Source organism: Micromesistius poutassou (genome assembly GCF_964030765.1).
Source record: "Micromesistius poutassou genome assembly, contig: SCAFFOLD_5675, whole genome shotgun sequence".
In the NCBI taxonomy this organism is placed as follows: Eukaryota; Metazoa; Chordata; class Actinopteri; order Gadiformes; family Gadidae; genus Micromesistius; species Micromesistius poutassou.
The window spans coordinates 4406-14641 of NW_028180017.1; the positions used below are offsets into that span (position 1 = coordinate 4406).

Consider the following 10236-nt stretch of genomic DNA (forward strand, 5'->3'; position numbering starts at 1 on the left):
TTTGTATCCCCTGGCTGTGAATGAAACACCTTCAAACGCCCAGAGACCAGTGATTACCAGTGAGTGTCAATGACTTTATGACGTCCCAAATGGGTCGCATGTTCCAAAATAGGTCACATGTAATTACACAGAATTCCATCCGCTGTTGCCCACGGCAACATTGGGTTTTCACCGGAAAACACGGTTGGCAAACACTGATTGCATGTCAAGGTAAAGAAATATCCGAAAGCTATGATTATTTTGGAACGGAAAAGGAGTTTTAATGAAAAGCTGATTGGGTGTTTCCAGACTTAAGGTGTTTTCCTCTGTGTTTTGAAGTTCTCAACAACGTTGTCCCGCTCATATTGGCCAGCGTCTCAATTTCTGATTACATTTTGCTTTACAAAGTTCCTTCTGAGCTCATGTCCACCTTGATTGTGTGAAACTTTCCGATTACTCCGATCCTTTACTTTGTTGTCCTTTGGTTGCAAATGAGTCCTCTTTGGCTTTTTGGCTCTGTGTTTGTGTTTGTTGTGTATGTTTCTGTCGCCGGTCGGTTCTGTCCCGTTTTTTATCAGTGAGCTTTTTCTGTTCTTTATTTTCTGTTTTGTCGCCTTCTTGGACTTGTCTCTTGGCTGTAAAGAACCCTTTGTTGGTATGCTAACCAAAGAAGAGCTCACAGGCCACATGACGACAGTGGGGGAGTTTAGGGATTGAAACTTGGTTGGGCTGGAGGTGGGGGTGGAGGTGGGCTCGGCAGGGCTAAGGGCTGGGGACAGGGTGGGGGTGGAGGTGGGCTCGGCAGGGCTTGGGGACTGGGTGGAGGTGGGGGTGGAGGTGGGCTCGGCAGGGCTTGGGGACTGGGTGGAGGTGGAGGTGGAGGTGGGCTCAGCAGGGCTTGGGGACTGGGTGGAGGTGGGGGTGGAGGTCGGCTCGGCAGGGCTTGGGGACTGGGTGGGGGTGGAGGTGGGGGTGGAGGTGGGCTCGGCAGGGCTAAGGGCTGGGGACTGGGTGGGGGTGGAGGTGGAGGTGGGCTCGGCAGGGCTTGGGGACTGGGTGGAGGTGGGGGTGGGGGTGGAGGTGGGCTCGGCAGGGCTTGGGGACTGGGTGGGGGTGGAGGTGGGCTCGGCAGGGCTTGGGGACTGGCTGGAGGTGGAGGTGGGCTCGGCAGGGCTTGGGGACTGGGTGGAGGTGGGGGTGGAGGTGGGCTCGGCAGGGCTTGGGGACTGGGTGGGGGTGGGGGTGGAGGTGGGCTCGGCAGGGCTCGGGGACTGGGTGGAGGTGGGGGTGGAGGTGGGCTCGGCAGGGCTCGGGGACTGGGTGGGGGTGGAAGCAGGTTTATTAGGTCTTGTAGGTGGAGGCTTGGTGGGGAATTTAATTTTTTTCGGCAGCGGTCGTGTGGGCTTCACGCTGGCGTCCAACAGAGTTGCTGAAAAAGACACATGTGTAGTGGTCAGTTTTGTCGGTGCTCCACGTTCAACCCTAAAGCACGATTTTCGCACTTAATGGGTTGTATGCGTTACGGAAAAGTATCTAAAATGCTTTGGAATGCGTTCGTTATAGTCTGCTTGCATTTTTAAAACTACGTCTGATGTAAAAAAGAAGCTGGCCCTGAGTAATGTTAAACAGTTTTGCAGTGGAACACGCATTCAATCAAGACCAAAATGTTCGCTCTCTTTTAGAAGCTAATTCCCGTTCTGGTGATCGGGACCGGAACATTCGGGGTATGTGTCCGGAGTGGCCTGGAGCAACAAGCAAGTGGCCGGTAATGAGGTGGGGGAGGCGTACCTTCCTTGGGAACAAAGGCGATCTTCTTGCCCTTCACTTTGACTGGGAGCAGCTTCTGTTGGCACTTCCCAGGCGGAGCTCTCCTGCAGACATGACCAATCAAACAGGAGTGACAAAAAAGCCTGATCAGTTCATGTTTTACTGTTAGTTCAAGTTCTTCCATTTCTTTGGTACCATAACTGTTGAGTGACCAAAACATATTTGTGGCTGATACTTTATAAGAAGACATAAGTTGCTGATCATATCCATATAAACACTTGTTTGCTTTCATTTAATTGGCCAGTGAAGCCCTTTGAGAACTGGACACAATTCAGAATCCATAAAAATACCCCCAAGTGAATAAACCTATAGCAGTTTTGGTTGATTTGTCGAGTTTTCAAGGCCAGTTGGTGGGGGCGTATGGATACCAGACACCTCACCTGGACGGTGATAAAACCTCACCTGGACGGATCCACAAACTTGAAGACCGCCCCATACGGAGAATTGGTGGTGGGGTAGGAAGTGGCGAGGAAATACAGCTCCCCTGTAGTAGACAGTAGAGTATCATCAGCATAGAAAGACACTTTTTAACATAACATCACCATATGCTCTGCTGTCCAATTATTAGCTCAACTTATCACTCAACTTGGACTTACGATATGTTATCGACCAAACCCATTTCATGTCTCCTTTTTCCGTGTGCAATAAGTACATTTTTGAATCAAGAGGTGGTTACCGGCTTCGTCCTCGGCGAAGGAGATGATGAACTTGTGGTGGTGGTTGATGAGCCCTGGGAAGGAGCAGGTGCTTCTGTGGCCCATGCAGACGCTCCTCTGGGTCCAGCGGCCCGTGGCCCGGTCCTCCTCCAGAGCCATCAGCTTCCTGGGGGACCCGGGACCCGCTGGGTTATCGTTATCGTCGGTACATACAGTATACCCTACAGATACCCGGTACATGTAGGTCGGTACATACAGTATACCCTACAGATACCCGGTACATGTACGTCGGTACATACAGTATACCCTACAGATACCCGGTACATGTACGTCGGTACTCGGTAATTCCAGATGTGGCATTGTTGTCATATTGTGCATTGTGTCGACCTCCAGAGAGCATTCTGGATGGTGGTCTTCATGCCTACCCGCTCATGTAGTCTCCGAACAGGTAGAGGCCGTTGAGGTTGGGCGACTCACAGCCTCGGTACACGTAACCGCCCGTCACTGACTTGCCAACGCTGTGGTCGTACGCAAATATGGGCAGGACGTCCTCTGGGGAGGGAGGAGTCAGAGGTTTGAAACGGTCTCCAGCACCAACAGGCACCAAACGGACAAACGACCAAAAAATATGGCCTTGTTTACGTCTGTTAGGTTGGTGATTTTTTAGGCATTGACACAATTATTTACATTAAAATAAGATACGATTGATAACATTATATTTATCCTTTTAGGGAACTTCGACTGCCACAGCAGCAAAAACCAAATCAAATAAAAGGTTGTTTTTTTTACAAATTTAACAGAGTGAAAATGTACAGCTTTGTGACACACACAGAAAAATGGTCTCTACCCTCTATCCAATCAGACGGTCCGCTCAAACCTTCCAACGGACCAATCACAAGCCCGCTACTCACTGAGGGAGGGGTTGTGGCAGAGTTCGCGGTCGTAGCATTCGAAGCCCTCCTTGGCGCGCCACCCGTAGTTAGCGCCGCGCTGGATGAGGTCGATCTCCTCGTAGCGGTTCTGGCCCACGTCGCCGCAGAAGATGCGTCCGCGGCCGTGGCCGCTGGCGGGGTCCCCGCGGTCCATCGAACAGCGCCACATGTTGCGTACCCCGTAGGCGTACACCTCTGGACGGGCGCCAGCCTCGCCCAGGAAGGGGTTGTCGGGCGGGACCCGGTAGCTCCGCCCACCGACGTCCGTACCGTCCACGTCGATACGAAGGACTTTACCCAATAAAGCGCTCCTGGGCCAGGCACGGAGAATCAAGGTTCAGGGCGAGACGTTCAGATAAAAAAAAAACATTCTCAGAACATTTCTAGATCTTTTCTAAAACACTTTCCAAAAACGGTCTAAATACATTCTAAACAACGCTCTCAAAACTTTTCAAAAACTTCCTCAGAACTTTTTAAAACATTCACAGGACTTTTTAACAATGTTTTCAGTTTTTGCGGCACGTAATTCTTGTTGGGAACCCGTAGGAGATAGTATTCATATCAGTCAGTCGACCACCATGACCGCAGAGCCTCCAGAAGGTTCCACCCAACCCCGGGCTGCGACTCACTTGTTCTGCGCGTTCCCGTGCTTCCCGAACGGATCACCGGCCCTGCCTCCGTCCCCGGTGAAGACGTAGAGGAATCCATCCAGACCGAACATGATCTGGCCCCCGTTGTGGTTGGCTGCCGGCTCGTCGATCTCCAGGATCACCCTGGGGAGACAGAGGCTTCAATGAGCTGCTGTATGGCCGACTCCCCAGACACCCCCACATTCTGCAGGGTTCTCCCTAACGTCACGCAAGTGACTCCCCTGTGGACGAAACTTTTGGAGCCGCGGACAAATAACCAATATATAATAATCTGTTACAAAACTGAGACGGTTAACATTTACCTACAAATATATTTGAATGTAATAATACCAGTGTTCCCTTTTTAAGTCTTCATGCTGGGTGTTTGACTCCCAACCGAAAGGTTCTGGGTTCGAGACCCCAATGTCTACAGTCTGATCTGCAAGACGCCCCTTGACGACCTGTATCTTGATTCAGCTCCTCTTTGGATGAGAGCTACGTATCAACGAGTAATAAAGAAAACCGAACGCCTCCGCCACGGACGGAACGAGAGCGCCCCCCGACGGCGAACCCCCCCTCACCTCTCAGAGCCGGGGTCGGCGGCGTTCTGGTCGCGCTCCGACGCCTTCATCTCGCTGACGCGCACGCGCTCCAGCCGGCCGTCGGCCTGCAGCGAGTAGTAGACGAAGAACCGCCCGTTGTCGCGGTAACGCGGGTGGAACGCCATGCCCAGGAAGCCCCGCTCGTCGCCCAGCCAGGGCGTGGTCAGCACCGCGCCGCTCAGGTCCAGGAAGGGCCGCTCCAGGCGGGCGCCGTCCGGCAGCAGCACCCAGACGAAGCCGACCTGCTCCGCCACGAACAGCCGCCCCGTCCCGTCGCCGCTGTGCAGCATCAGCACCGGGTTCCGCAGCCCGTTGGCCGTCTCCGCCAGACACAGCTGCAGGCACCCGGGCGCCGCCGCCCCCGCCGCCGCCGCGGCCACGGGCCCCGGGGCCGCGCCCGGCGCCCCCTGCCGGAGGACGTCGGGGTAGCAGTAGTCCTGGTCCGAGAGGCCGGCGGCCCGGCAGAAGGCCGAGGCGCCCCGGGCGCTGGCGTCCAGCAGGTGGCGGTCGTCCGTCAGCAGGCCGACCACGTGGCCGCAGAGGCTGTGGAACCGGGAGCAGAAGGCGGGGCAGAGGCCCGGGACCTCCCGGACGGGGGTGTAGGGGTCCTCGGCGTCGTAGAGGTGGGCCGCGTAGGGGGAGCACTCCTGGAATTGGGGGAGAGAGACCGGGAGTTACACCTGCAACCCTTCCACCGGGACAGAACCATCCAGACCTTCCAGAACCTTCAAGAACCTTCAAGAACTTTCTAGACCTTCCAAGGCCCTTCCAGTACCTTCCAGAACTTTAAAGAACTTTCCAGAACCTTCCCGAACTTTCCAGAACCTTAACGGACTTTCCAGAACCTTCCCGAACCTTCCCGTTCCACAGAGTTACCTGAAGACCACGACAGATCTGATTGTAGGTGGTGTTGGGTGGTGCATAGGGGGGGCTGTTCGGTGTAATCGGTAGGTGGCGCTACAAGGGACTACATCTACAAATGACGAGGCATCGGTGATTTCGGGTGATGTTCGTTTTTATTTACCGCAAAAAAAACACAGTCTCATCAAGTCTCATCATCCCGCCAGGGGAACGACCTAACCACAACGTCACAGGTACGATAGCCTGCCATGCGCTGCAGGGCCAGACATCAAGGTCACGTCTCACCCTGTAATATAGCCCCCGACATGTCCTCCCCCGGCTGAGTGACTCATGGGTCTAGCAGCAGTTCTCAGCCTACTTCCACCCGAGACTCACTTCATCATCTCTGCAGTGTCTTTGGCCTTCAATACAGTTTGGAAACCCAATCATAATTATAAAAAGTAGCCAAACATGTGGTTATTCAGGTGCCATGTGACCTTAAACTGATTATAGTGATGATTTTATCTGTATGTTAAGATCATATTTTATAGTTGGCAACCAACCTATGGAACAGGGGAGCTATATATCAGATCCAGGCTCATCTGGTCTTGATTTCAGTTTTGTTTGATATCCACCATATACGTATGAATACATCTGATACTGCTCATAGGTTGTATTTCTATTAAACCAAGATGCGATATAGATTTGAACCCCAATGATGGTCTGGTTGATCAGGTGCTGCAAGTAACACAGCAAGAGAATTCTTATTAACTAGTTGTTTGGGGGTTTTTTTAAACCGAGGATGAAAAGCTATCTCTGACTCGTTATAATGTTCATAACACGAGAAATTCTCTAATGCGTGTCTTCTAGAAATTAAGTGAATTATAATCTGAGGGAATATTAGGCCACGGCAATAACTTTTAATCCCATTGTTTCACATAGCCTATATTTATAATTATAGCGGATATACTCCATCGTTTTATGGTTGTAGGCTATTGGCGTTGAAACAGGAACGCTTTGAGACGATGCCCAGAGACTCAGCGGCTGTATGTCATCGCGTTTGAAGAACCGAAGTGTAGCCCTGGGCTCGAAAAAAAAACACGAACAACATGACGAGTGTCAGTTCCATCTTGCCTGGCACATGACCTCCTTCAACATGTCGCTGCAGAGCTCAGAGCCCTGGACCTCCAGGTAATCGATGATATCCCAGTATCTCTCCGCGATGAGGTTGTCCGCGTCCTGGTCGCAGCAGCCGAGCAGTTCATACTGGGTGCAGAACTCCAGGTGCGTCGCCGTTTTGAAGGGCGGCTGGAAGTCCAAACACTGAGGATGGGACGACACCTTTCCCACCGGGATGAGTGAAAACACCGATATGAGGATAAGGAACACGCCGAGTTGGCCACGGTGCGTAGTAGTCCTTTTGGGTTGGGGTGGTTGCGCCACGGTGCGTAAAAGCGCGCACAACGCGCCACCGGAGCGGACGGGCGCTGCAGCATCCCGCGATCCTTCCATCCTCGCTTCGTTCTGCGGGGGAAGGTGTTGCGCTGCTGTGCTCCTCTGGATCTCGCTCCAGAGTTGTACAGTGTGTGTACAGTGTGCGCATCTTTTAAAGTCGCCAACAGTGTGTGTGTGTGTGTGTGTGTGTGTGTGTGTGTGTGTGTGTGTGTGTGTGTGTGTGTGTGTGTGTGTGTGTGTGTGTGTGTGTGTGTGTGTGTGTGTGTGTGTGTTAGGTGGGTATTGTTGGGTATGGTTGTGTGTGTTTAGAGTGAATCAATCAACGGGCTGACTTGTTGAAACATGGTGTGCATCGTCTCGAACCCCAACATCCTAAACGCGAGATGCACACGCATGCGCATGTCTCGAACGTACGTCTTGAAAGTGCTGACATGGCTGCTTTTATGCGCTTTGTCTCCACGGCTTCCGACCAATGACAGCTCATCCTATGCCCTGATGACTCACTGAACACGTTCGACTTCAAAGTTGTGAAGATATCCCACACACATTTTTAATTGCACTCACAGAGTTGGCGCGACCTTAGACAACGGGCCGAGTCCTGAATATTACTGAGACATAGCCCTACAACATATTTGCATAATCTGCCGAACACAGGGTTTCCCACGTCGAAACAACAACAAACGGATTCCACGATGCCACAGGCACGACCAGCTAAAATACGCAGAACATCACCGAGATATCATCATCATCATCATCATCAGGTGGCAGACAACTCTCAGTCCAAGCTGTGGAAAAACACAGCTTCTTCCAAATAAAATGCACATATGCTCACCCTAGACCGGTGGACAACTGTACACACTACTGTAGCCGCTTGCCGGCTGTGTGCACCCCATTGAAAAGACCACGGCAAAGTGCATTGGTTTATTAATTGGTTTATAATTTATTGTGAATTCGATTCAGTTTCTTCTAAGGGCGTCTTTAGCACAGTTCAATGTGTGCGGGGTGTTTAAACATTATATAGGCCTACACGGGTGCTTTTTGGGGAGTGTGTACATCCGACCCGTATGTCGACAGGATGCCGCCTGAACATAGTAATTATATAGATAGGCTTGGGCGATAAAACATTCCAGCCGTAGTAAACACCGCTCGATCGGCAGTAATTGGGACCCCCTGTCACGGCTTGCCCCCGCGAACATTTGCATACAGCGTCTCGCGTTGGTTTGTCATGCGCGCTGCGTGCCAAGTCCAACCACAGTGCGTAGGCTACCTCACGAAGGGGCGAAAAGAGAGACGAAAAATAGGATTAGGAGTTATGAACTGGCATTTTTGTAACAATTTATTGTTTACCAATAGGAACAGACAAACAACATGCAAGCATAGGCCTAAAAGAAGTCACACGATTCGGAGCTTGCCGATGCCGAGCCTTACCTAACTAAAGCTACGCCATTCTAAAGAAAATAGTGATATTATAATAATAACTTTTTACTTAATCAACAAATAGACGAAAAAAACCTCCGTTGCTACACCTACGTTTAAAATCCATCGTTATGTTATAAATCGACTTCTAACAACTGCCGGTGCAGGTGGGGTCGCTGTGCAGAGTGTTCGACCTTGCGCCAATTATCCACCAGGGGGCAGCACGCCCGGCGCGCTGACCTTTGCGCACACAAGGAACCGGAAACTCGTCACGTCATTTAGCTCGGTATTTGTTTACGATACGATCCGGAGCAGACCACCAGAGTCGAGTCTGTCAACACAATAAACTTCCCCTAACACCGGCGGTTAGGCCCCGATCTCCCCTCTAACCGGGCTGTGTGGGTGGGCGGCCGGCCGGGATCCACCGGCACCGGGCGTCTTCTGGCGTCGCTGTTGCTTTAAGCTGCTGAAGGGAGACGCTGCGAAGCGGGTCCCTGGACCCTGGAGGAGCCGCGATGAGCTCCGAGCAAGAAGACCACCAGAGCGACGGGGAGGAGGAGGAGGAGGAGGAGGAGGACGCGGACGACGCGAACCGCCGTCGGGGGCACCGCGCCGGGTACCCCGACGGGGAGGACCGCGCCGATGACGATGAAGAGGACGGTGATGATGATGATGATGATGATGATGATGATGAGGGGGTCGAGGCGGGTGACAGCAGCGCCGGACGCGTTCGTGAGGACGTGTGTGAGCGCAGCGCTGCGAGTTCCCCGGCGGGAGAACTCGACGCCTCCACCACTACCTCCTCCTCCACTACTACCTCTACCTCTACCAGCACCACCACCACCACCACCGGGGCGCCGGACGCCCGGTGCCCGTCCGCCGCCGCCACCGCCACCGCCACCCCGGAGCCGAAGGCGGCGGAGGGAAGCGGCGTGGGCACCTCCATGGTGCAGCCCAGCGGGAACGGGCTGTTCCTGTATCTGAACCGCAGGACTACCAGACGGGGTCTGTTTGTGGACCCGGCCAGGGACAACTTCAACGCCATGACGAACTTGTACTGCTCGATGAGCCCGGCCGCGGACTCTCTGAACCTCAGCACTCAGACGCACGGAGCGGTGTTCAATCTGGAGTACTCTCCCGACGGGTAAGGGGGATGGAGTTCGATGTCGATGTGTTTGTTGGGTCGAAGAGACGAATGCAGACGAACTGTACTGTAAGAAAACAAGACGCGTCAGTGTAATGTAAATGTAGGCAACGTTACACCGTCTTAAGTGTGTGTGTGTGTGTGTGTGTGTGTGTGTGTGTGTGTGTGTGTGTTGTAGGTCTGTGCTCACCGTGGCCTGTGAGCAGACGGAAGTGCTGCTGTTTGACCCGGTCTCATCTAAACACATCAAGACCCTGGTGGAGGCACATGAGGACTGCGTCAACAACATCAGGTACACAACAACACACTATGAACAACACCAGGTACACAACCACACACTATGAACAACACCAGGTACACAACCACACACACTATGAACAACATCAGGTACACAACCACACACACTATGAACAACACCAGGTACACAACCGCACACACTATGAACAACACCAGGTACACAACCGTACACACTATGAACAACACCAGGTACACAACCACACACACTATGAACAACACCAGGTACACAACCGTACACACTATGAACAACACCAGGTACACAACCACACACACTATGAACAACACCAGGTACACAACCGTACACACTATGAACAACACCAGGTACACAACCACACACACTATGAACAACACCAGGTACACAACCGCACACACTATGAACAACACCAGGTACACAACCACACACACTATGAACAACACCAGGTACACAACCGCACACACTATGAACAACACCAGGTACAC

General features: G+C 52.6%; 2 protein-coding genes across 2 annotated transcripts; one reads left to right on the plus strand and one right to left on the minus strand.

The window, feature by feature from the left end:
• Positions 1 to 659: 659 nt before the first annotated feature.
• Positions 660 to 7273, minus strand: LOC311371212 (HHIP-like protein 2; the record flags this gene model as incomplete). Its single annotated transcript, XM_084489404.1, has 10 exons — positions 660 to 1408; positions 1768 to 1850; positions 2209 to 2290; positions 2483 to 2628; positions 2888 to 3014; positions 3374 to 3705; positions 4024 to 4167; positions 4605 to 5272; positions 6600 to 6806; positions 7253 to 7273. Coding segments are annotated over 10 exons (2559 nt in total), but the record flags the coding sequence as incomplete, so codon positions are not given.
• A 1378-nt stretch (positions 7274 to 8651) lies between these two features.
• On the plus strand, positions 8652 to 9772 carry LOC311371214 (uncharacterized protein; the record flags this gene model as incomplete). The annotated part of the gene is made up of 2 exons (XM_084489405.1): positions 8652 to 9480; positions 9659 to 9772. Coding segments are annotated over exons 1-2 (743 nt in total), but the record flags the coding sequence as incomplete, so codon positions are not given.
• Positions 9773 to 10236: the final 464 nt, after the last annotated feature.